At 35.9% G+C, this 27,624-nt stretch overlaps 2 protein-coding genes across 2 annotated transcripts; one reads left to right on the top strand and one right to left on the bottom strand.

Annotated features, from left to right (window-relative positions):
• The first annotated feature begins 1,889 nt into the window (after positions 1–1,889).
• On the top strand, positions 1,890–20,572 carry LOC128556635 (uncharacterized). The gene is made up of 7 exons (XM_053542203.1): positions 1,890–1,893; positions 2,086–2,234; positions 2,406–2,511; positions 3,926–3,997; positions 18,631–18,806; positions 19,857–19,989; positions 20,307–20,572. The coding sequence occupies exons 1-7, from the start codon at positions 1,890–1,892 to the stop codon at positions 20,570–20,572; spliced, it is 906 nt and encodes a 301-aa protein (XP_053398178.1).
• A 123-nt stretch (positions 20,573–20,695) lies between these two features.
• On the bottom strand, positions 20,696–26,465 carry LOC128556634 (uncharacterized). The gene is made up of 2 exons (XM_053542202.1): positions 20,760–26,465; positions 20,696–20,710 (listed from the first exon to the last, which is right to left on the bottom strand). Exons 1-2 carry the CDS (start codon positions 26,463–26,465, stop codon positions 20,696–20,698), a joined length of 5,721 nt encoding a protein of 1,906 aa, XP_053398177.1.
• Positions 26,466–27,624: the final 1,159 nt, after the last annotated feature.

The raw sequence follows: 27,624 nt of genomic DNA, 5'->3' as shown, positions 1-27,624 counted from the left end.
ATCATTATGTGATCATCATGTGTATCAATGTATCACTTAAATCAGTTATAAAGATCTAATGAAAAGTGATACTTTGTTTTTATTTTGTTTAGTACCAAATAGACACAATCTAAACTGTCAAAGAAGCAAAGCGTGGTAATATTGCGACAACAAATCGATTGTTTTTCATTAATTTTGTGCAATCTATAATTTAACGATATGCGTTGTTTCTCCTTTTAGCTCCAAAGCAAAAATTTCACCATTTTAAAATCGAACGTCCAAACGTTTTCTACAGTAGTTAACGTTAATAAATCCCGAAGTTTCCCCTATTATTTCCGACAAGTCTATACCACCAATTATAACCTTTCCTATACGACCTACACCTGCCGTGTATACGTGAACAGTATATCTGTTTGTATCTATATTTGTTTATCCAAAAAGGTATTAGTAACCTAAGAGAAAGAAAATCATGAATATTTAATGCTTTTCAACTTATTTCGGATTTAGTTTTACATAAAGAAGCCTAGTTTATTAATAGATTCATTAGATTACCGATGTAAACCGATGTAAGCTAAGAAGACATATATGGTATTTCCATTTTGTCAGCAAGCACGACTACCAGCGATATTTTCGACGACGACTTCAGCGTCATTATCTTTATGATCTAAATGGGGAAATTATGAATAGAACATTTCACGCTTTACTTTTTACTCTACCGTATCTGAAAGTTCTAAGCATCCATGACGAGGTATATTTTACTATTTCATTAGCCTTTAACTAATTATATTTTCAAGTAAGTTTTATATGAAATATATTTCTTTTATTTTTATTTATTTTATGGCATATTAAAGTTAACTTTACCTATATAAGTACTTTTCATGTGACTTTCAGACAAAATGAAAATCATTTGAGCCGCACCATGAGAAAACCAACATAGTGGCTTTGCGACCAGCATGGGTCCAGACCAGCCTGCGCATCCGCACAGTCTTGTCAGGGTCCATGCTGATCGCTAACGGTTTCTCTAATTGCAAAAGGCTTTGAAAGCGAACAGCATGGATCCTGACCAGATTGCGCGGATACACAGACTGGTCTGGACCCATGCTGGTCGCAAACGCACTATGTTGGTTTTCTCATGGTGCGGCTCAATTGTGCTTGCAATTTTTATTATCATTAACCAGTTTGAATTAAAAAAAATTTAAAAAAGCTCAAACTATGTTTCTGAAGCATCACTGTAATTATCAAAGCATTTGAGCTGTTTTTAGTTGAAATACATTGGTCCGTTGTTCGCTTCCACGGTAACATTCATTTAGTTCACGATGTCTGCAACGTCATTTTAACACAATAGTGTTTTGTAGTGTGTCTTTTACGCGCATAAATCTACCATTTTTCTTCAAATATGGGACAGGTTTATATGATTGAATGTATATGCAAACACATTTAGTGTGTCGTAAATGTTGTCGTAAATTTCTCAACATCTGCTTCCGCTTGTACATGCGCGCATTCAAATGTACTACCTCCTCAACTGACCACTTAATGAACCACAATCATCTGATACCATCAAGTAACCGCATCCCCCTGCACCAAATATTATTCCAAGAAATTCACATTCTGGAATGCTTATCCAACATCTATTTAGTCTAAGCGTTCTCTGACAAAATTGCGGTAGTCACTTTCAGTCGCCACATGTTTTACCGTCTTTTAAAACATAGTATTCTTTTTGATTCGTCTGATTCAGTTTTTTAACATTGCGTCTCATCATTGTAAAATAATAACTGTTTTTCCAGGTATTCGCTAAACGTATTTTATCCGTACGGTAGCAATGCGTCTAACACGATTTAATAGGCTTATTGTTTTCATACCACTGGTCTTTAACAATTTGATTTTATTGGTCATGCTGTAAGGGGTAGTATATGGGTAATAGTGTATAAATTATGGTCCTTTATTTCTTAGGTGAAAACAACATTTTATAAAGAAGTAAAGTAAACAAAATTACATATTTAAGTCTAACATAATATAAAATATCTGTAAGAAAAAGTTGTTCGAGTCGAGAGTTCGATTACTAGTATGTGTGTATACCTAGCTGTTATTCTTTCATTTTTGTTTTAGCGGCATATTATCCTGACGGCTATAAAGGTTGCTACGTAGACAAAGAAGACAGAATACTAGAAGTGAAACTTCCAGATTCACAAACTAACAGTGGTAACAACTGTAAATACAGGTGTACGGTGTTTGAATACCAATATGCTGGTACCGAGGTAACTGCTTTATGGCTTGCTAATTTCTGGTAAAGTATTAACTAAATCTACTAACTTCTTTGAAAAAGTACTCTCTAGATAATTTTAGGGCATACAGACTATTTGAATTATAGCTGAATTTAAACGATAAATACCGTGCAATACAATTATTGTTGTGAATGTCTTTTTCAGTTTGCGACGGAATGTTTCTGTGGAAATAAACATAAGGACTATGAGAAAACACCCGATTCAGAATGCAATATGACATGTTCAGGCAATGTAAATGAGGAGGGGAATGGCGAATATCTATCTATGACATTTGGGGTATGCCGGAAAATCTATATGTAGTCTGAGAGTGTAAATTAACCAGTTGAACATACTTTCTAAATATAAAGTTGTATTAAAGACTGAGGTAATTTCGTATATTCAACATTTACTTTTGTCTAATCACGTGATATATCAGTATTTGCATAATAATAGTATGTTTTCTGCCTGCAAAGAAAACAGAACGTGTTTATTAAGATAAGTCATGATATTAATGTTTATATGTTACGTGGCAATACAAACTGTTAAAGTATCTTTGCAAAACATACGGACACAAGCTTTATGGTTAACGTTTTTCCATCGTTAGAATCTAGTATCAGTCAGTATATATTCTAATTACTAGAAGAATATAATAAAATCAGTTGAAAGCATAAAATGTGAACAAACAAAATAACGACGAGTATCTATTCATTAGAAGTGATGTGCTACAACCATCCCACGCCCAAGCACCGGCTTAAGCGAATATCTATTGTATATTGAATGCATTCCATGATCTCAAAGTTCAAGAATATCTAACAAAACTGAGTCCATGAAAACCATAACAGAAATAAAATAAACAGTTAATATTAATTTATGTGTTGCCATATATAAGACCATGACACGCTTAGACAACGCAGACAGCTGTTCCATGTTGTTTGAGGTCATATGTTTATCTAGGAGCCGTTTCTTTATTTAGTAAGTAATATATCAAGGACAATATATATGAGCCGCGCCATGAGAAAACAAAAATAGTGGCTTTGCGACCAGCATGGACCCTGACCAGACTGTGCAGATGCGCAGGCTGGTCTGAATCAATGCTGGTCGCAAAGCCAATTTGTTGGTTTTCTCATGGTGCGGCTCATACCAAGAATGTATTGTGACCAAGCATGTTGATAACAGACTCGGTTTGACATGTCTTTTCCTGAGCAATATTGTGCTACAGCTATCGTGTTTCCAAGCAACGGCGTAGGCGGAAATCTAGTGTTTACATTGAATATATTTCATGAAGCCAAAGGGCAGGCAAATATAACAACACTTAGTCCATGTAAACAAGACTAGAATGCATGCATATCTAAAACAAAGAAGGTTTTGTAATATACCAGTTAATACTCATTAATTAGTTGCATCAAAAAGATCATAACTGCTCCGCCGGCAACACAGACAGCATTTTTCAGACTGTTATTACATATATCTATCCAGAAGCCATCTCTTCATCTAGTTAGTATTATATCTAGATCTTATGCATACCGACTTTCACTAAGTAAATATAAATTTAAACAATCATATTTTGTGTTTTATAAAAATAACACAGGACTGACAGAAAAAGGAATAAAATATTACATTATATGACACTGAGCATTCAAGCGCATAGTGTAATTTATTGTTCGGTTCATTTTGTATATTTGTAGAAATCACTACAGAGCAACAGCTGACAAATCAAACGACACAACCGACTAGTGCAGGAAATAGAACGTTCAATGGTAAAGTATCATTTACACTGCTAAATTTCTAAAATAGACTGGTCCATCATTCAAATTGGGCAGTACCATTTATTATTTGAAGGGGTGTTCACTGACAATTTACTGACTGAACAACGAACAGTGCAGACCATGATCAGACTGCACGATATGCTGGCTGATCTTGGTCTGCGCTGGTCGCAAATGCAGAACCACTTTTCGACAGCAGGCTAAAGGTTAAAGTTGATATACGAAAACGCAAGATATTTTTAATGATATAATATCATTAAACTAAAACATGTGAAAACGTGTGTAATGTGCTGATTGTTAACAAGCGTGTAACTAGCCTGTAAATGAAAAGCAAACTAAAATACAGCTGAGACTTAAATGTGTAAAACGTGTAAAATACAGTTTAGAAACTTAACATCCTACACTTACAGGCGTAAAATTTCTATGCCTCATACTTCCAGCTGTAAATTTGCTCTTAGACTGAAAACTATCTGAACTTATAAATATCCAGTAGTCTTCAATGCTACAAATAATAATGTAAGTAAGATTAGGAGGTATACCATATTTTGTAAATATTGGAAATTTATCTGCAATATTTAAGCATATTTATTTCTTATTCTGTCTTTGCTTACCTGCCTATGTTGTAGGTATTTCTGCCCTTGATAGTGACGTTTTGCTCCTCAGCTTTCATCCTTAAAAGATTTTACTTTTTCTGCTGACTTGTCATATGTACAACGGTAACGTTTTCATTGTTACATCTGTAATTTTCATGATATTTCTAAAAAGAACACCTGTAAACTGCTTTATACTGTCATCTAGAGCTATATTAGAGTCTACACAATAAAGTGATTCTGACATCCATGCATTTCGTAGTCTGTTTGTGAATTCAACTAACCCATATAAAGATAATTCGGACATCTCGAATATAAATTTAAGAGTTTCTTTCGTTGAAATTCTGTCATTGAATTTTATCAATATGCTGATAGAATTTGATCTTTAATATGGAGACACATTTATCGGAAACTGATGAGGTATTTCACAGCATTTAAAGCTCTTATAAACTTGTCTATGATTTAGCCTTGTGTCAGTTTCGCAAGACTCCAAAAATATAGTATTTTGAATTTCCTCAAGGTTAGCCGTTTGTTTTATTCTATTGAGTAGCATAGAGTGCTTTAATTAAGTAAAGACCTATATAAGGTGAATTATTAATTTAATAATTCACCTTATATAGGTCTTTACTAGATTGAAACGTACGACACAACATAAAAGCATGTACTAACATTGTTGTTTTGAAGTATTACCTGTTCTATTTCACCTAAACAATAATAACTTTGTACCTAGTCATTGCACGAATGCTTCGTTTGAAACACATGGAATATATGTACAGTGGAAAGGAAAGAACATTGTATTGTAAAGGAATTTGCAGAAGTATATAAGACAATACAAAATGCAGTGACCGACAGTCGTTTCAATATGAAACACAACTAGCTAGTTGATTGAATAAAATGAAATAACACGTTTATATTGTCAATCATCTACGAGCGAATTAATTAAAACATGTATATGCTAAATAAATTACAATGGTTCCATAGAAAGAACAGACTTACACAGTTAACTTTAAAGATACGTAATTGCAATCTTTCACTAAACTATATGACCTTGTGATATTTACCTTAAATGTATAAATTCCTCATCAAATGTATTTAATATTACTTAATATGTAAATTTGGTTTGCATACTTTATTATAGATCTACATTCATAATTAAATGTCACACAGTAACACTTACTTGCTAAACACAGCCAATTTGTTAGTGGTAGTACACATTTACAGTGTGTATTTCAAGAATTTTAATTTTCTTAAAGGTATATTAGATCCCAATCTCATATTTAGAAACATGAACAACGATTTTATATAATGTATGTAATTCTTGTAGACATAATCTGTAAATCGGACGGTGTTATAACAAAATGAAAGCGTCTCTGACATAAATTTTATTTTTCTTAACATTGGAATTTCGAAATAAATCCATTTCTAAACAATCTTGAAATAATATGCCGAAATGTCAGAGCAGCGGTGTCAAATACATTAGCACTAATTTGTCTCTCTTTTGTTTTCAAGGCAATGGCTACGATACGCTTACGCTTATGTGGCTTACTGTGGTCATAACTGCGTTCCGATAAACACTGGTAGGTATATGGTTTACCCGTCTAGTTTGATGTTTCAGTTATCCCCCATGTGATACATAAACAAATTATTACACTAAGGGGAAAGCTGTTAAATGCCTAGCGGTTCTAAAACTTAATTAAGGTTCGGAATAAAACAAATTTTCAATGTACAATTTGATCAAACTTCGGTTTTTGATATTTTATGACGTACTATAATTTGGAAAAGAAAAAAAAAAGACTGGTTTGAAAAACTTGAACATGGGGCAAGACTTATTATGGAAGTTAATGAAAATATCAAAATCGTATGGGGTTTTTACCAGTAAAATATTCTGCAATGTAAATGTCATCTCAAATGTGTAAAGTAACATATTATCTATTAAATGGTCGAATAAAATGTAAACGTTGGAGCGCTTATTTTTGAGATTTTGTCCAAGATGAAAAAAGAGACCCTATCGTTTCAAGCGGTATTGAAGACATTGTTTGAAATTACTGCACGTTTTAACATTTCAATTGATCTTTTTATGATAGTTGCATTTCTTTAAATTCACACAGGAATTGCCAATAATTCGTAGACTGTTATTCGATTCCGTATGACGGTTCCATGCTTTATACTACAATGTCTGTTACACGGAAAAAGACGTTACATCGTTATTTCTGGTCTATGAAACGTGCAGAGATACTTTCAAAGTATTTGATTTGCTTTGTTTTTGTAAATATCTTCATTTTTATGTATTACATGTTCTGTTTTTGTTTCAGAAAGATGAATTGCAATGGAATTCAGCTTAAAGTTTCTTAAAGCAACATATAAACATATAAACCACAGCTAATATGCAACAAAAAAGACTGTCGTCAATTTCAATTTCTTTTCACTTTGTTTTAAAACTATATATATAAGTACTGTAACAGTAAATGTTTTCAAAGAAGCTGACTTACCAGTGTACCACGTTCCATATGACATTGTATTGAACGTCTTACACAAGAACTTGGTAAGATTCGCTGTCAGTTCGAAAAAGAAATACCAAAGTGGTAAAAAAACCCGAAAAGTGACAATAACAGCAGTTTTATGCTAGAATACATAAATATATACGTTGATCGATAAAAAGTAATACATTTACCTAGCTATGCCTTTTTAATGCACATAAATGTGACAAATTACCACTTCTTTAACAAATGTGCAATACATATTGTTCGCGCTTGTGTTTACAGACATTCCATACAATGGACAATCTCTGCTGTAAGAAGGGATAGTAAGGTGTAAATATTAGGGCATTTCCTATTCAGCTAGACTCTTATTTTAGTATAGATATATTTAAAGGCGGGTGGGGTAAATTTACATTTGAAATATCACTTTTTGTTGGGTTTAACGTCGCACCGACACAATTATAGGTCATATGGATACTTTCCAGCTTTGATGGTGGATGAAGACCCCAGATGTCCCTTCGTGCATTATATGATCACGAGCGGGCACCTGGGTAGAACCGCAGACCTTCCGTAAGCCAACTGGATGGCTTCCTCACATGAAGAATTCAACGCCCCATGTGAAGACTCGAACCCACATAGATGAGGGGCAAGTGATTTGAAGTCAGCGACCTTAACCGCTCGGCCATGGAGGCCCCTTTGAAATATTAAATAATCAGTAAACTATATAAGTTCAAACATAAGTAACTTACTATTTATTGTAACATAAATATTTCTTTTCAATCACATGTTGTTATAATTACTGGTCAAAAATATATCAAGTTAATTCCAGAATGACGACAAGACGGCTACCGCAATTATTTTGAACTTTTTAATAACAAAAAGAATGTCATAAATGTAAATGCTTCAGTTTATTGATTTTCATGCATAATAACCAGTGTACAGTTTTTATGAAGCGGGATCTGATAATTTATATGTTGTTAGAAATGTATCTCCCGCTTTGAGTGCGGGAGGTCGTGAGTTCGATCACCAACCGCGTCATACCAAAGACGCAAAAATTGGTACTACCAGCTTCATTAAAGGATAGTAGACAGCCCGGTGTCAGAATAATGTGACAAATTGTCCACATAGTAATGGGTATTAAATGATCAACAGACATTCACGAACATATTCCAAGTTGTCGGAATCATCTTCAGTAAAATAAGCTAGCATCTGTCTCCGGATACCAGAAATTATGTCACACTTTCTCGAACTAAACTGAATAGTATGCCAAATATGAATGAAAAGCTCATTTTACTATTCATATCTATCCCACTGTTTGTAATTGATGATATAATGTTTCAGAAGTTGGTTTCTCTTCCAAGAATCAAGGCACAATGTCAAAGACAAAGCAATACAATCGTGTATGTGAACAATCGCACTTGAGTTTAACGGCACAAGTGGCTATCATCCGGCACAACAAGTCATTCTGGGGTCTTCGACATAGTATTGGTTGTTAAATCAGACATTCATGACCATATTCACAGTTGTCGGAATATTGGATCTTCAGTCAAATATAATTATATAAGTTAGAATCTGTCTCTACTAGCAAGCCAAAGAAGACTTTATATCCAACAGTTTAGAACTAAACTGGATATTATGCCAAATATGAAATGACAGTTAACTGTCCATATATATCCTACTGTTTATAACTGGTGATTAAAAGTGGTGATGATATGTTTTAGAAGTTGGTTTCTCCTGAAAGAGTCTTTTCATTAGAAAACACACTAGGTCCTCTAAACATATGTCAGAAACCTGGTAATTTAAAAGATGTCCGTTAAGTTAGAAAAAATAGGAAAGTCTACAATATAACTTAAACATACCGGTATATCTTGAATGTATTTTATTTGATGGTATGGTATTCATTCAATGGACTGGAACACCGACATAAAATGTACGGAAAAGGTTTCATAGAAAATATAATTGAATGAAGACGTGTAATTAACGCGTAAGCGAAAAAAATCCCTTTTGACAAATGCAGTAGTATCAAACCTAGCACAAGAAAGAATATATGAGCCGTGCCATGAGAAAATCAACATAGTGGGTTTGCGACCAGCATGGATCCAGACCAGCCTGCGCATCCGCTCAGTCTGGTCAGGATCCATGCTGTTCGCTTTCGAAGCCTTTCGGAATGAGAGAAACTGTAAGCGAACAGCATGGATCCTGACCAGTCTGCGCGGATGCGCAGGCTGGTCTGGATCCATGCTGGTCGCAAACCCACTATGTTGATTTTCTCATGGCGTGGCTCATATACAGAATACACACCAAAAAAATGCAAGTAAAATTCTCACCATAATGACGAATTGGTCACAAGTGATGGATAATGTGAATAAACAGTAATAGTTGCTTTTGATAGCAACAACATGATGTGACTTTAAACTTGACAACGGATAGATAGACACCAGGTTATACTTCACGCAGCATTCTTCGCTGACCAACTCTCCTTTTATAAACAGTTTAAATAGATAAGCCGCACCATGAGAAAACCAAAGCAGTGCATTTGCGACCAGCATGGACCCAGACAAGCCTGCATACGCGCTGTTTGGTTAGGATTCATGCAATCTGACTAAAATACATCTTCAATTATGCTACGCGTAGGATCTAAAGACGTGCTATTTGAAGCCTGGTTTATTTAGCCTGGTTTTTTTATAGACGACCACATCGCAACTACTCCCTCGTGTTTTGAAAGAAATCATATGTCACGGTACGGGCTTGTACACGTAAGGTGTCAGACAGCCGGTTAGCTCAGTCGGTAGGGCACTCGCCCTGTAAGCGGGGGGTCACGGGTTCGAACCCCGGACTGACTGCACAGTTTTCTCACCCTTTGACATTCGACGCTATTTTGAATGGGTCATCCTCAGAACTGCTTTTAGAAGATCAAGTACATTAGTCAGATTGGGATTCATTTCGTTCGCTTTTAAAGCCTATTGCAATTATAGAAACCGTTAGCTAACAGCATTGAACCTGACCAGACTGCGCGGATGCACAGGCTGGTCTGCATCCATGCTGGTCGCAAATGCACTATGTTGGTTTTCTCATGTTGCGGCTTAGATATCTTTGGGTTTTCTCACTGTTCTATTTTAGATACTTTTTATCTATAACGAGGCGAATGTCTACACAAAACAGTTATCAAGGTTTGTTACCGTACGTTATATACAAGGAAAACTAACAACATACAAGCTATTGCGTAAAGTACAGGAAGACAGCTTTTAAGACGATTATTTCAAATACCGTTTCCTCGTTCAACGACCTGGTATATTTCGGGTCCTTACCTGTTTTTAATACACAAAACAGTACGTAACGCTTTAGACAAAAGGAGTGCAGGTCTGTAAACGAGCTTCGCTACGAAAGGCAAAACGCTATGTATTGTTATCAAGGAATAAAACTGTGGATGAAACCGAAGTCAAAGCTTCTTTTGGGTGGGTTTGGGGTTTATAGACAAAGAAAACTATAAAAGTAATTTATATTAAAAAATAAATAGGTACAGTTCTCCTTGTTCCACTGAATTTGTAAGATTTTTTTAGAATTCTATTCGAAACTGAATATGGAAGTTCAGACATCTTTGAATTTGTTCTTTAGGATTAAAACATGACAGAGTATCTAATACGATTAGTTTAAAATGTTATTACATTCATTCAGTCTCTAAGTGTAGTTTAAATAGGTACATATGCTGTCCTCACCTTCATTGGTATTAAGCAATACGTTCTACCGTAAAAATATTATTTGGGATTATTTTAGCCGCACCATGAGAAAACCAACATAGTGCATTTGCGACCAGCATGGATCTAGACCAGCCTGCGTATCCTAGCAGTCAGGCCAGGATTCATGCTGTTCGCTTTCAAAGCCTATTGCAATTAGAGAAACCGTTAGTGAACAGCTTGGATCCTGACCAGGCTGTGCGGATACGCAGGCTAGTCTGAACCCATGCTGGTCGCAAATGCACTATGTTGATTTTCTCATGGTGTGGCTCAAATTCCAATTTAGATAATCATTCATCATTACTCGAAATACTTCAGATGTTTTATCTATGTACTTACATGTAACGCCCATAATTGTAATATACAATACATTGTGGAAACCAGACGACTTCTTGAAATAAATTTCGAAATTTCCAAAAAAGCTTCTGTTATCATTTTCGGTAAATTACACATTCAGTTCAAGACGTTCTTGTTCAACAGGAGGAAAAATTGGAATACGAAGTTAACATTACCTCTGGTTTTAATGAATATCGGAGTGAACGGCACGGAGGACTGTCTTTTATTATCTTTGGCGGAAATTGGAGTTCTCTATGCAATATTTAAAGTAACCAAAACGTACGTAGTCCGTTATGCCAACGAAAGACTACGAAAATAAGCTTTTGAAGCATTATAAAGTAAATTTTAATCACATATTGTCTGCCTTTAAAACTAACCGGGTGGAATTAAGGAACTAGATATCTAGACAGTATCTTAATATATTTTAAGTGGACTTTGTGCGTAATTTAAAAACTGTAAAAAAAACAAGATATATATATATATATATATATATATATATATATATATATATATATATATATATATATATATCAAACAGGGAATGCCATGTTCTAAAAATGTCAAAACGAAACTCACAACACGCAGATGTACACACTACCAACACACACATACATACATATTTTTTATTCAGATCATCAGTAAAAAGGTAAGACTGCCACCGTCCTTTCTTTTGTTTCGTTTACACTTATATCACGGATTTGCAGGATAGTAATTTAAATACACAAACTGATAAAAAGGCAGCAAAAATTCAGCGATGACGCAAAGGAATGTATTTTAGTCCTTGACAAAATAAAGATTTAGTATGTAGGCTTCCCCCATATAGCAATGAATCTCCCCCATTTTCCCTTATTTCATGCAATCAGCATCCAATTTTATAACTTTTCTGACAATGTGCGAATTGATACAATCTGTCAAACTACGATTTGATGCTATTCTAACATGCTGTAAGCATAATTTAGTTCTGAAGATAGGATGACCAATTATGTGATCTGCTCTCCCAAATGATTTGGTGAACTTGTAGGAAGTTTAAATAACATCTGAATATGCGGGGCCAAAATTATCTATTTTCCGTATGTTTTTACATATTTTTTACCTAAATACACCCAAAGGGGACCTTATATTGTATAGATAAGATGTCGTGCGCATGAAATAAGATGTCGTGCGCTCGAGATAAGATGTCGTGCGGTCGAGATAAGATGTCGTGCGCTCAAGATAAGATGTCGTGTACACGAGAAAAGATGTCGTGCGCATGAGATAAGATGTCCAGCGCACGAGATAAGATGTCGTGGGCTCGAAATAAGATGTCGTGTGCTCGAGATAAGATGTCGTGCGGTCGAGATAAGATGTCGTGCGCTCAAGATAAGATGTCGTGTACACGGGATAAGATGTCGTGCGCATGAAATAAGATGTCTAGCGCATGAGATAAGTTGTCGTGCGCTCGAGATAAGATGTCTTGCGCACAAGAGAAGAAGTCGAACGCTCGAAAGAAGATGTCGTGCGCTCGAGATAAGATGTCGTGCGCACGATATAAGATGTCGAGCGCTCGAGATAAGATATCGTTTGCTCGAGATAAGATGTCGTGTGCACGAGGTGATTTAATCTTAAATAAATAAATGCACAACATTGTTACCGACGTCTGCTTTATTTTTTTCTTAACGTATCTTAACTACTTTTTCATGACTGTTTTATTATAAGATACTTGGTGGTGTGTTGTTTCGGATGGCATGAATTGCGACCGCCTCGCAGATACTTCGGCATGACACTGGGACGCTTGACCGTATGAAAGTACATGTGTACTTCTTTTATTTTTTGAATGCAAATGAGAGTGGATAAATAGCAAAGTATAGGCTCGTGTAAACGTTTGAAGTTTCGGTCTGGATACATTTATTTCACAAAATTTGCCAAACTAGTTTAATGACTCATAAAGGCGTGTTGCAAATCGTAAGCAACAACATTGCTTATATATGAGGTGGCTACGTTTAATCTTTGCCATTTTTCTTAAAAACATAAACATAAAAAAATCATTTCCCTTATGTCACCTCAATGAAGAAAAACGTTTATTTAAAGCATTAATACCACCCAACGCTTACTTTTTATTAAGTATGTTAAATCATGTCTGTTTATTTAAAAACGTGTAAAAACGAAGTGACGAAAACACCTGACGTCTTGAGAGGGTATTTAAATAGTTTTTATAGGCTCAGTGATAAATCAATTTAAAAAAGTCTTCATAAACAGTTTCTTACAAATCTAATTTAAACATCCATCTATTTTTGAGACGTGTCACAATCTAAACTAAAATGTTTGTTTAGCAAAATGAAGGATCGATTTATATTACTTCTTTCATATTTTTCGCAGTATTGTGAAAATTTCATAAATTCATTACCTGCATTGCTTGTTTACTCAAGTTATATGTCACATCGACACAAAATCTTAAGTTGACATCACAGCGTTTAATGGCAAAGGAAAGGAGCCCCTCTTGACATTGTATTTGGACATAGGCGGCCACCTAGATAGAACAATCTTAGGTAACATCCCAGCGTGTAACGAACAAGGAGCCCCTCTGGACATTGTTTTTTGGACATAGGCAGCCACATAGATAGAACAACTAACCTATCTTCCGGCAGCTAGTTTGATGGTTCACTCATTGCCTATGTATTTTAAAATGATTCTACAATCAAAACGAGGTATCGAACCAATGTCGTCGACGGGTAAATGATCTAAATTAGCTACTTTAATCACTCGGTAATCCCCGCTCCTCCTTTCCCCGACTTCTGTCCCCATTGACCTTTCCCCCCTACATAAACACACATACATGGATACATATCCCGAAATTGTAGTTATGATATTAACATTTCTTTAAACGGTATACTTAAGAAACTAAAACCTTCAACATTATCAATTTCAGAATATCAGTAATTCAACGAATATCACTTAACGTCTAAATTAAATAAATATTTTGCTTGACTATATCAATGTTAGCGCATAAACCTTTACAATGTGAAAAGTAACATCCGTCTTCGGTAGAAATTTATGAAAGACACTTTGTTGTAACTAAAATTCAGATCAAGTGTTCCGATGAGTATTCTCGTAAAACGTAATCGCTTTAGTGATGACATAGTAAACACGGATGTTTTAAATGTCTTTCTTATGAACTCAGTTTCCAGGAAAGCCATTCACATCCTTCACCAGTTCTAAAGACTGACGCTAGTTTAGAAATAGGTTTATATAAATGGTAATTGTACCAGGCACCTTGTACATTTTTTTTTTATTTATTTTTTATTGATTTCTTATTTTTTGAATGAAGGGTTTGGTATCATAACTATTTTCATTTTCCCATTCTGATTTCAAACATTGAGAAATAAAATATTCGTAAAGTAAACATCGTCAGTTGCCTTAGCGTTTGCAATCTCTCGATTTTAAAGTACAATGATAGCCTTATTCTTTAAAAAGATAAATCCTAGCTACATAGCTTAACTTTTTCTCATTGTTTGCTAAAATAGACAAAAAAATGTGTACGTGTTATAAAACTACGTTACTTTTCAATTAAAATAAGATATTTCCGTTTCAGTATAATCGATTTCACAGACATCCGATTTTTATTATTTCTGCTGAAACGACATTATACGTAATTCACTTATAAACAGGAAATAAATTACTTACGCGGTATTTGCGACATTAAAATCTTTGTTTGTGTTAGGCACATGGCTTTTAATAAGCACATGAATGAAGTCGGATAACTTTTTATGATATTAAATTGACATGAACACATACATCTATCGCAGTAAAATAGATACACATTATACGTCGATCTATGAATAGAGGTAAGTTTTGAGCTAGGGTGAAGAAAAGTTAAACTTAATATAATGACGAACAGTTTACAGCTGTGTATCAGATGAGAGTAAAATGATTATATGTAACAATATTATATTTCAGAAGTAACGCACTTTTAAAAGACTTCGTTGATCTTTGATCAGTATAACACAAAGAGTCTGGTGTTTTCGTGTTTCAAGAAAAAAATGGCAAGCCAGTCGTTCCGCCATTTTCATACAAACGTAATATCCTTGTCCAAAGACAGGATTCCAGTAGACTAAAACCAAATATGAATAGTGTTGAGAAAATCCATTCTGAAGACAAATTTAAACCTGTTATGTAAGTCCATATTATAGCTGGCAATTCTACTTTTTTCTTAACAAATTTTACAATATGTTTGTCCATTTTAAAAGTTTTCATGTGGAACTTCTTAAAGTAACAGCTGTGTGCGAATAGCACTCGTAATTTGAATAAGCTGCATTTATAACGGTTTTTAAGATGTTTTACCGAATGTTCCTCTTATAATTATTTTGAGGAACGTCACAACAGCTATTACTAGATACCAACAGCATCAGAGCTGGGGTTGGTGTCGTATGTAGATACTCTGTTAACGATTCTCAGCAAGCTTATATCTCAACTTGTTCTCATCGCAGCTGAATGAAATAGGATATATAACCATTGCTGTCACGATGATGAAATATGGTCATTTTAGTACTTTGCCATTACCTTTTCAACGAAACTTTCGTTTTGCGAGTGCCATCTAGGTAATATCTTAGTATAGTACACATCACAATTAAGTAAAACTGCACGCACTGCTTCGTTTTGGTAATTACAACTGAATGATATACGCTCCATTACTTCTACTATCAGTTTTATGAAACTATTTTAGTAAATACCAATTTTTTTTTCAACAAAATTATTAATCTCGACTGTCACAGAGTTAGTATCCCTGTAACTATATATAGAAACAAACTGAATGAAAATATGTTGTTGTAAAACAAACTAAACATATGTTCAAAACTCTGTTTGCTAACAAATATTATTGATGTTTAGCTTCTACCATACGACATATTGTCGTTGAAGTAAATAACATATTTTCAGAAAGCTCGCCTGACAAACATTGCAACAATTTTGAAAATGAAAATTCCCTGCCCGAACAAATTAACGGTCACGGAACTAAACCGTATCATTACAATTTACTTTTATGGTAGCATTTCTTTCACATACCTTTCTTTTTCATCAATTTGTTATGTCTTAAATGTGTTCACTTTTATTGTGAATATAATCTATAAAATAAATAGTTGTGAATCCTGTAGTTAATATGATTTGATTAACATTCAAAAGGAATATGCATGCAGTGGTCAGAAAAGGTTTTGAATTAGTTCGCTACATAAATCTAATGAAAATCTTGCCATGGACGGATTTTGACTTTGCATTGACTTAATTAAATGTTTTATGCATTTTATATTTGCAAATGATTCAGTGATCACTTATTGCGAACACGAAAGTAACTCTGGAAAACAGTTGAAAAATTCACTCTTTCTCTTACAAATTAGTTGAAATATGTAATGTATATGTATGTAAATCTCATATGAGGTTGTTTTGGTCTAAACAACATAGATTTTGTGTTCGATTTCCTAGCGAGATTAGTGTTTTTAAAGTTTTGACAGAAGTCATTGGTTATAGTTCTTGTTTTTAATTTACCGTGAGAGGTGCAGCTGTTAAGCATAGGATAAGTCGAAAGGAAAATGAATTTTATAGAAACATGTAATGTTTATAATTTAGCAGAATTTTAAAGCTGAGAGCCAACCATCCTTTCCGAAAATTAACCCCTATTTACTGTATCTGACGCATTGACATTGTATAAAACATGAACACGTACTCCGCAATGTTACCTTTGGTACACTTTGATATCTATTTCGAATCTTACAGATACATGTTATAGATAAAGAAACAATTCCTTCAGGGGGAACAGCATCATAACCTTTGATAAAATTAAGATATCGGACGCTGTTACTTGTTTCATTTCGGTTTTCTAGATATAACACATTCTTCACATCTTTATGTTTTAAGTGCTCCCGCCCCTTATGTTAATGACTGTTTGCACGGTTAGTTTTCTATTGATACTGGTGACATTTTTCTCAAAATGAATGCAAAGCGGCATATCTCATTTAAGATACATTGAACAAATACAAAGATTGTCCGTTCATTTCAAGTGTCGGATTAAGTTATTGACTTTTCGGACGAAGTCGTTTCGTTTTCAGAACCAATTGAAACTTATTTACATATCCGCCTTTTGCTCCGTTTTCATATGTTATAAATGCTGTAACTCCCGTGTTCCTCGCCTCATATCAAATAACTTACACTAGAAGGAAGAATGCATACATTTATTCTACGTCTATATATATTGATAACAATATGGATCTTACAAGGTAAATTAGATTTTCAAGCGATATTTTCTTTCTGAAACTACTATTTTTCTGCTTTTTAAACGAACCCATTAAGCTCCTTTATTATTATACAAAGCATGGGTCTGTATTTATCTCGCTTCTTATCGAATCTTAAAATCCGAAATTCCTTCTGAAATATACAATGTTATGCCATTTAAATGTAAGGCGGGTGTGAATATGGTAGTGAATCAAGTAATCAATATTTAGTTATGACTATGAAATACACAAAATTATCATATTTAAGTGTTAGGCGAATGTAAATGTGGAAGTGAAGCAAGTCAAAAATATTTAGTTTTGATTAACTAAAATAAAACAAGTATTCAAGTTTACGACGCTATTCGGTTGAGTTAAGTTGCAAGTTGTAGCATAAAAATAGCTTATTCGATAATCACTGCTCTATTGACTTTTCAACAATGTTTTAGTCTCTTTTTTCTCCTTTTAAATTACTAAAATGACTATTTGTCCAAGTAGTGTAACTATTAATTCCTAAATGACTTTGCACTATAAATTATTCTTTAGTGCTGTGCAATTTTCATTTCTTTGAATTGACTGTAAAGCAGTTTTATTAGTTCAGAATTTAGATGTTGTAGAATACAGACATACACCTTTTGTCATTTGAGCCGCGCCATAGTAAAATCAACATATTGGCTTTGCGACCAGCATGGATCCAGACCAGCCTGCGCATCCGCGCAATCTGGTCAGGATCCATGCTGTTCATTAACGGTTTTTCTAATTGCAATAGGTTTTGAAAGCGAACAGCATAGATCCCGACCAGACTGCGCGGATGCGCAGACTGGTCTAGATCTACGCTGGTCGCAAAGCCACTATGTTGGTTTTCTCGTGGCGCGGCTCATTTATTGACTTCTTGACACATACTAGCACGAGTGAGAATTTGCATAATACTTTTGTAAGATAATCATAAACATTTTTTACTTGTCGTTTTGCTTATCATACCAAAATTTCTTATATTATTACAAATAATAATGGATACCTTCACATAGTATTTTACATTTATACCGAACGAAGTTGGAAAATGAAAAGACCGACATTTTCATGAAGTTTGCAAACAGTCACACAAACTTGATATATAATTGGCAATAAAAAAGGAAACTGTCGGAATATGTGTAAGCGGAGGTAGGATGCGTTTCTGACCTGCAGTTTAATACACATTCAGTTTGTAATCATATATTAAGTTAAATATATTCTTAAGCCTTTTGTTATTTTTCACAGTAAAAAGTCTTCAAGACCCTGTGGGCTATATAGGCTGCTACAAGGATGACAAAATGAGTAATTGGTTATCTTATCAAAGAGTTTTACATACAAAGCTGGAGTATCCGGATTTGAACTGTGCTGCTAAATGTAAAGAGGAATGTAAGAAAATGGGATTCAGATATGCTGGCACAGAGGTAATATACTATTCAAATCAGCACACATGTTATTTGTTAAAATGTCAATATCTTTAACGATACAAACTGAACCTTTCAGAAGTTATGTTACTTATTGCAAACTGTTTTGATACTTTATCGAAAGTACAGCAAAATCAAGATATACCATTGTCAGTAAATTCATGAAATGGCTTAAACCTTTTTCGCGAAAGTCAATGAAGTCATTTAAATTACCAGTGAAATTATTTGAGAAAAGAAAATAGAAAAACATGAAAACAATGTGGTTATCCTGCCTTATGTAAAATGGCATGTAACATTTGTGGATATTCAACCATCTAGTAAGCAATCATATACGTACGTACTTCTGTATTCAAACAAATGGTATTCGTTTGTTTCATAAAAAACCTTTCATACACAGGGAAAAATAATTAAATGAATGATTTTTTTTTAAATTAATAATATTCTTTACACGCGCTTAATTTCAAAAGAAAAAGAATGCTCATAAGATATTGGTAAAATATCAAATGTTGGGTCAGCTCATTTGATCAGTATAAATCATAACTATGAGTTTTTTTTTCTTTGTTTTTTTTTTTTTTTTTTTTTTTATTATTATTATTTTAAAGTGTCTTGCGAAAAGAAAACAATTATATAAGAAGAACAGAAAACGACTACTTTAACACGTTATTTCGAGGAATGTTATTATAAAGCTGCAAAAAGTCAAACATGTTAAATGCCTAGATTTCATGTCTGCTATGTAAGAAGTCACTCAACAGTAAATGTATAAACGCAGGATTGACATACGTATGAGCTACTGTAAAATACTACACATGTATAAGTAAACGACGTTATGTCACCCTTATTGGAGGGCTTGTACTAGATATATAAAGCGAACTTAAACATACTTGAAATCAGATTCTAATGATAAAATATTAAGTGTTAGATGGGAGTATATGTTTAAGAAAACAATTCTCATTACAAATGATTTTAGCACTAACATTAACAAAGAATTGTAAAGAATTTTCGTAAGAACTTTTATCAAGTAGAAACATATCTACTGCCTGTATGTTACAGAGTGGCGAAGAATGTTTTTGTGGGAATGAAATTAATCAGAACCCTGACAAAGTCCCTGACACAGAATGTAACGTCCCATGCCCTGGACAAAAAGACGAAAATTGTGGCGGGTACTGGCTTATATCCATATACGGTATGTGACATAAGGCTGCTGATTTAATTTACAAGATACGTCATTATCTTGCTGTGCTTTAATGACATAAATATATAAATACTTGGTTTTACTTTATGTCATTCAGTGAAATACTGAAATTTGTCAGTGAAATAAAATTGGCATTTTCACTGTTCATTTTGTAGATATATATTTATTTAGTAAAAAAAAAACAACAACATGACTTTTATCTAAGAAACAGTGGTCTGATTAGATATTTAAGATATCGGAAACATTGTGAAATTAATGTTACTTTAATATATAAATGTGCACGATTTATGCTATATCATTGATTTCAGATACGTCTAAAACAATGAAAGATCGAAGTGGGCCCACTACAGTGACAGGAGACGATTTTGATCAAGCTACGTCGCGTTTTCCACTTTCACCTGCCGTAACAGTTTCACCAACCCAAGCTGAAGGAACGCAAGGCCTAACGACGCCAACAACAGCTACTGATGAAATACCAACAGAAGCTTCTGATCCAGTAAAAACTGAACTCTACGCCATCGACGCTTGCAATACATATCATTTGTCTGAAAGTTACCTGGTGGAGGAAGAATAATACTAGTTTTCATAGTGAGCAAATGATTGGGCGTCAATGGTGTGACAGATAATGGGTCATTTACATTTGCGACAGTGAGCGGACGACTATTGACTATCGATGCAGCCTCGTACAAAAATGTTCTTAAGCTGTCATCATCTAACGAATTGCCATGTGTATGTAACAGCGTGGCTAGGACACTTCTTACAGAACGAATCTGACGCTCCCACACGCCTCCCATGTGGCTAGCAGCAGGGACATTCATTTTCCATTCGAACCAGTCACAACCTTCCCTTAATAAGAACTGTTTTATTTGGTCGTTATCTACTGGTAATTCTGCAAGTGAGCTCTTTAATTCGTTTTCAGCACCTATAAAATTAGTGCCTCTGTCAGAACGAAGCTGACGAATCGGACCCCTAATTGCAATGAACCGTCTTAAACAGTTTATGAATGAATCAGTTTCTAAGGACGTAGCTGTTTCAACGTGAACTGCCCTGCAAGTTAGACAAGTGAACAGAACCCCATAGCGCTTCATTACCTTTCGCCCTTCCTTAACATAAAATGGACCAAAATAGTCTACTGCGCAATACGTGAATGGGGGAGATGGTTCTAGACGGTCAGATGGCAAGTCGGCCATTTTTTGACCTTCAAAGGAACACCGTAACCTACGACAAACAACACATTTCAAAATCACATGAGAAACTGCCGAACTACAACCAATAATCCAGAGTCCATTATTCCGAATAACATTTGTGGTCATTCCGCAACCCTGATGTTGAACCTTGTCATGATAATGCCGTATAACAAGCTCTGTTATATGACCCTTTCTAGGAAGTACAACTGGAAACTTCACCAGATCTGACATTTCGGCATGTTGAACACGACCACCTACACGAATTAAGCCATTTTTGTCAAGGAACGGATCTAAGGAACACAGGTTTGACCTTCCCTTTAGGAACTTAGTTCTTAATGAATGTTCTGCCCTGTCATTAGAAACTCTAACTATATTATGAGTCTTAAGTGTATCAATCTCACCCTTGAAATCATACAACTGGACAGCCTTAAAGATTTCAGTCTCGGCCTTCTGTAGTTCATTTACAGTAACGGGACTATAATGTAATGAACGTTTCTCCACACCAGTAGTTTGCAACTTCCCTGATTTTTGCAACAATTTTCCCTTGTACCTAAGCACCAATGCTACCGCTCGTTTACACCTGTGCCAATCAGAGAAGTACTCAAGCCGTTCCAACAACGAACTGAAGCAGGGTGGTTTTGCATTTGACAAAAATGCCTGAACATGTTTTAACTCTGGGTCATCAGGACATACTGAAAACTGTACACCGGTATTTGCTGAAATTGCATCCTGCTTCCAGAGAAATTCTGGACCATTGAGCCACATAGGGGTCTTAGCTAGCTCTGCTACAGATGCACCTCGAGAAGCCAAATCCGCAGGATTTTCACCAGAGGCAACATAATTCCATTGTTTAGGGTTTGTATGCTCTTTGATTTGCTGAACTCTGTTAGCGACGAATATATGAAATCTCCTTGCTTCGTTGCAAATATATCCCAGTACAACCTTACTATCGGTCCAGAAAAAGTGTTTAAGGTTTGGGTACTCAAGTTCTTGATCCAAAAGCGAGGAAATTTTAACTGACAACACAGCTGCTGTCAATTCAAGACGTGGTATTGTGATGGGTCTTAAAGGTACAACACGAGATTTGCCCATTAATAACGTACAATGCACCTGGCCAACATGATTCACCAAACGAATATAGGAGCACTGCCCATACCCATAGCTACTTGCATCGGAAAAATGATGCATCTCAGTAATTCTAATTTTGCCAAAACCTTCAGACTTAACACATCTTGGAAACTTCAAAAGAGGAAGATTCTTCAGGTCAGCGCACCACTTCACCCACTTGCCATTTAGACTTTCTGGTAAGGGGTCATCCCAACCCACCTGGTCTGCACACATCTGCTGCAGAATTTGCTTTCCGGATAAAGCCACTGGAGATATAAAACCAAGAGGATCGTATATCGAACCGACTGTAGATAAGATACCCCTTCTTGTGAGAGGGCGATTGTTTGAGACCATCTCATACTGAAATGTATCAGAGTCTAAGCACCAAAGGACTCCCAAGGTTCTCTGAACAGGTAAGTTATCACCAATCAAGTCAACATTTTTGAGATCTTTAGCTCGAGCTTCAGAAGGAAGGGACTGTATCACAACCTTAGAATTAGAGATAAACTTGTGGAGCCTAAGACCAGCCTTACTGCATAACTCAGTACTCTTCTTAACCAAATTGACAGCTTCAGGAACAGAAGATACAGACCTCAACCCATCATCAACATAAATATCATGCCTTATGAAGTCAGCTATGTCAGACCCAAACTGTTCTTCATTGTCGGAAGCCATCTTCTTCATTCCAAAGTTAGCACAACCTGGGGAGGAAGTTGCTCCAAATAAATGCACAGTCATTCTAAATTCTGTAGCGAACCTTTCAAAGTCGTCATCCTCCCACCAAAGAAACCTAAGATAATCTCTATGGGCCTTACAAACCTTGAATTGGTGAAACATTTTTTCAACATCACACATCAAAGCCACCGGCTCCTTTCTGAATCTGCAAAGGACTCCCACAAGTTTATTGGTCAAGTCAGGGCCTTGAAGTAGATGTGCATTCAAGCTTTCGCCTTCAAACGTTGCGCTGCAATCAAAAACCACCCGAATTTTATCACGTTTCTGAGGGTGATACACTCCATGATGTGGAATAAACCAAGTGGTCTTATTCGAATTAAGATCTGACTCGGGGACCCTTTCAGCATGGCCATTACTAATCAGCTCCTTCATAAATTGGGAGTAGTGTTGACAGAATGTCGAGTCTCTTTTCAGTCTTTGTCTCAGAGATTTCACCCTTTTCAAAGCCATGGACTTGTTATTCGGAAGAACTGGATCAGCTCCCTTAAAGGGAAGTGGCATAACATAATGACCATCCTGAAAACAGATACCTTTGGACAGCTTCGACACAAAGAGCTGATCTTCCTGAGACAGTTTGTTGCACATTTCCCCAGAATCGCAAAACTCACGGTCAAGTATTCGCAAAATGTCACTGGACACAACCTCCTTGACCTTAGTACGCAGTGAGAACAGGACAACTTCTTTCTGACTATCACTTACTGATAGAGCCGAAGGAACTTCGCAACAGAGAACACGGTGACTCGAGCCGATTGAGTCATCTTCAACGCAGTTTAAATCAATTGTTCCAACTATTGTCCATCCCAAATCTGTCTTTTGAGCGAAAGGACCATTACCAACAGGAGTTATAACTTCCCGAGGGACTAGAGCTTGTGGGCAATTATATCCAATCAACAAACCTATCTCTGCCTCTTGCAGAGGTGGTAAGCAGTCAGAAATGCATTTTAAGTGTGGCCAGAACTTAGCATGATCGGGTGTTGGAATGTGTGCACGATTGGCTGGCATTATCTCCCTTGTATAGGTATCAGGTAAGGTTATATGGGTATAGTCATAGAAACCTCTAACTTGTAGACCCCTCAACTTTTGACTGTTCACTATTTTGTTCTCGGCATGCAGAGTCGATAGTGACAATTTAACGTCAACCCCAGAAAGACCCAAAGCACTGCGTGTACCATCTAACAAAAAGGTGGTATCTGACTGAGTGTCCAATAAAGCATATACAAGAACCTCCCTATCAGGATTGTCGCAATGCGATACAAACACAGGTAGAATCATTGAACACTTACTGATCTGGCCTATGTTGCTTAAGAACGCAGCACCCGAGTGTCCAGCCTGTACAGGTGTACCAGTAACTGCGTTCTCCTTGTTGACATCACCATTACCATTTTCGCTGCCAGTCTTCCTGGAATCACTCTGGGTAAGTTTGTCACCATGTAGAGAGCTAGGGTGATTCTTAGAACAAACATTACATTTTAACCGTTGTCTGCAACTTTTAGATACATGGCCTTTCTGTAAGCAACCAAAACACAGTTTCTTTTCCAATGCGAAGGCCTTTCGATCACCTACCGACCTTTTCAGAAAGGAAAAACAAACATCAAGACCATGGTGCCTTTGACATAAAGGACAAACATTCTGAGACTGACGTGAACCTTGATATGTAGTCAGCTGTGTATTCGAAAGATAGGAACAACAACCAGGACTGGCAGAAGCCTTAGCTTGTCTAGGTGTGTATTTTCCAACCTTGTCACTAGCAGAACTGAGATTACCCTTGACGTAAAAGACAGAAGTAACTGGGTCCGAAGCTATCTTTGCTTCCTTCGAAACAAAGTCAACAAACTGCTTAAAGGAGGGGAACACCTTGAGTTCTTCCTTCGATGTGGCTGCAGTTCTGTTCCACCTTATAACTAGCCATTCAGGCAACTTGGACAACATTTTTTGATTTTCCCGGCTATCATTCAAAACACTTAAGCTTGGAACACTACTCATTGCTGTGAGACACTGCTTCAAAAAATCAGAGAATTTAAGCAACCCAGAAGCATCTTTTGGTACAACCTTTGGCCAGGATTCAAGTTTATCCCGAAACGCTGATGCTATCACAAATGGGTTACCATACCTTTCGTCCAGTAGTCGTTTCGCATCTTCGTAGGCATCGTCTGTTGACAACAGAAAATAATTTTCTACCACCTGTCTCACTGGGCCACCTAAATACTTTTTTAAATAATGAATCTTTTCCCCATCTGGAAGATTTCTTTGCTCTATCAATGTTTTGAACGCTGCCTTCCATGCAGGAAATTGGATGGGATCACCATAAAAAATATTTGGTTCGGGTGGTGGGAGTCTATTCAAACTGACCTGAGTAGCAAGTGATTTTGTTAGTTCTACAAGATTTTGACTAAGTGACTGAGTAGAGTTGTTACCATCAGGAATGTATACATGTGTTTGGGTTACACCTGCACTGTGACTTGAAGTGTTAGCTACAAAGTCTTGTGCTGATGGATTTAACCTAAAACCATTTGAGTCAGTATGAGTTTGAGATGTTGTTTTTAGAGGCTTCTGAGAGTCAACAGTCATTTTTACCTCATTGGCAGCATTATTCACTATTTGTTCTTGTTTAATGGTAAGACTGTTAACATTTGATTGAGAGTCCTGTGACATATTCTGAGATTTGACATAGTCATAAACATAATCCTTTGACACATCCTTTGGCAGACTCTCAACATCTGCCTTGGTAATACCCGGGGAGAAAGGGTCAACAGAATTAAGAACCTCTAGCTTGGCATTAGCCATCTCTAACTGTTTCATTGTTTCAATTTTCTCTAGCTCCGCTCTGGTTTTTGCCTCAACTTCGATGAACTTTAACTTAGTTTTCAAACTAGCAGCCTCAGCTTGAACGGACACCTTTGTAAGAACTGAAGAATGTTGAGAGGAATGTTGAGAGGAATGTTGAGAGGAACGACGAGATGATTGGGACTTACCAGAAACAGCTGAAGACCTTTCTGCCTTGATTGATCTTATGGCATCGGATATACCAAGCATTAAACTTTGATGTTCACTTTCAATGCATTCATATTTTTTTACTTCTGGGGAACTATTATCCAACTGATAGATAGAGTGAAATACATTTTGAACATCTGAGAAGAGTACATCCAGCACAGAACGCTCATTCCTAATAAATTCATGATTGTCACAATCTGACAAACATATAGTAATATGATTGGCTTGTTTACGCCACTTCGTAACTACAGATCTAAATTTACCTGACAACTGCTCAAGTTTCCATGCTCGACCCTTGTCTGTCGGTTTCCGTTCACGAACCTCACTAACCTCACCTTCAGCTGTAGTAGACTGTATCTCTTCTTCATGAGCATCTTCGCCACCAGTTTCGTAAGATACCTGTGTACACACCTCACCTGTTCCACACGTTTCAGTAGTCTGCGACATTCTGAAGAAATGCTTATTAAGGAACAAAGTACAATATTTTGTCAAGCACACATGTATATATGTAATAAACCTAAACCCTTAAAATGAAACCTAAATGCTCGAATGTAAGTTATCCAAAAATGCTTGCAATCCAATAAGATTCAAGTTCTTAAATTTTAAGCAGTCCTAGAACAATGAAAGAAAGGAAAAAAAAATAATAATAATAATTTATATATAAGAAAGGTAAAGTACAGCGAGTGGTTACTATTTATGACTGTTCGGTACAAACTAGAAATTTCTATAATGCAACACGACAAAATATGATCACAACAAACGCAACTGTAACCAATGAATTCACAATACGTGGCTGGGCAATCCCTGCCTACGCAACAAAGTTCAGTTAAATGTGTGGCTGGGCAATCCCGGCCTACAAAATAAAGTTCAGCTAAATGTGTGGCTGGGCAATCCCGGCCTACAAAAATAAAGTTCAGTTAAATGTGTGGCTGGGCAATCCCGGCCTACAAAATAAAGTTCAGCTAAATGTGTGGCTGGGCAATCCCGGCCTACAAAAATAAAGTTCAGTTAAATGTGTGGCTGGGCAATCCCGGCCTACAAAATAAAGTTCAGTTAAATTGCACCCGATTACTTGCTCTACCCCGGTTGCATACTACCATGAATGATGATGCTAAACACAGTCCTTGAACATTTTTCGCTTCAGTGACGTCAGCCATGCTCTAGAAAGATTTTCGTCTGGATGAATACCATCTGAGAGTAAGTTGAAATTTATGGAGTAGCGTCCCCGCGATGACTTTGCCTTCCGAGATCTCACCAAATCTTGGTTAAATTTCAATGTGTGTGTACCAATCTGACTGTTTAATTCGTCGATGAAATTGTTTGCAGAGTCAATAAGTTCAGTTAATTTTTTGTCATCGAATTTGAAGGTATCTGGAGATTCGTGACCCTTTCGGCTGTTCCAAAGTTGAATTGAATAGTATGGTATTTGCAAGAAAGTTACTTTAGAATTGTGGTCTGCGCAGCATTGCTTGATTTTTCCAAGATTTTCCTGAAGATTTTTTAAGCATGTGTCCGAATTTTGGCGTAAATTTATGAAACGGTGACCCTTTTCTGTTAAATCACACGTGCCAACCCAAATATAAACACTCACAGGTCCAAGTTTGCT

This window comes from Mercenaria mercenaria, chromosome 4 (genome assembly GCF_021730395.1).
Source record: "Mercenaria mercenaria strain notata chromosome 4, MADL_Memer_1, whole genome shotgun sequence".
In the NCBI taxonomy this organism is placed as follows: domain Eukaryota; kingdom Metazoa; phylum Mollusca; class Bivalvia; order Venerida; family Veneridae; genus Mercenaria; species Mercenaria mercenaria.
Note: the sequence above shows the minus strand (reverse complement) of the source record. Positions and strands in the feature narration are given on the sequence as shown.

Excerpts from the sequence above, each read along its gene's own strand:
- LOC128556635 (XM_053542203.1), top strand. Across the intron at positions 18,807-19,856 it reads TCAGATATGCTGGCACAGAG|AGTGGCGAAGAATGTTTTTG; the intron begins GTAATATACTAT and ends TGTATGTTACAG. Across the intron at positions 19,990-20,306 it reads CTGGCTTATATCCATATACG|ATACGTCTAAAACAATGAAA; the intron begins GTATGTGACATA and ends CATTGATTTCAG.
- LOC128556634 (XM_053542202.1), bottom strand. The coding sequence starts at position 26,465 with ATGTCGCAGACTACTGAAACGTGTGGAACAGGTGAGGTGTGTACACAG.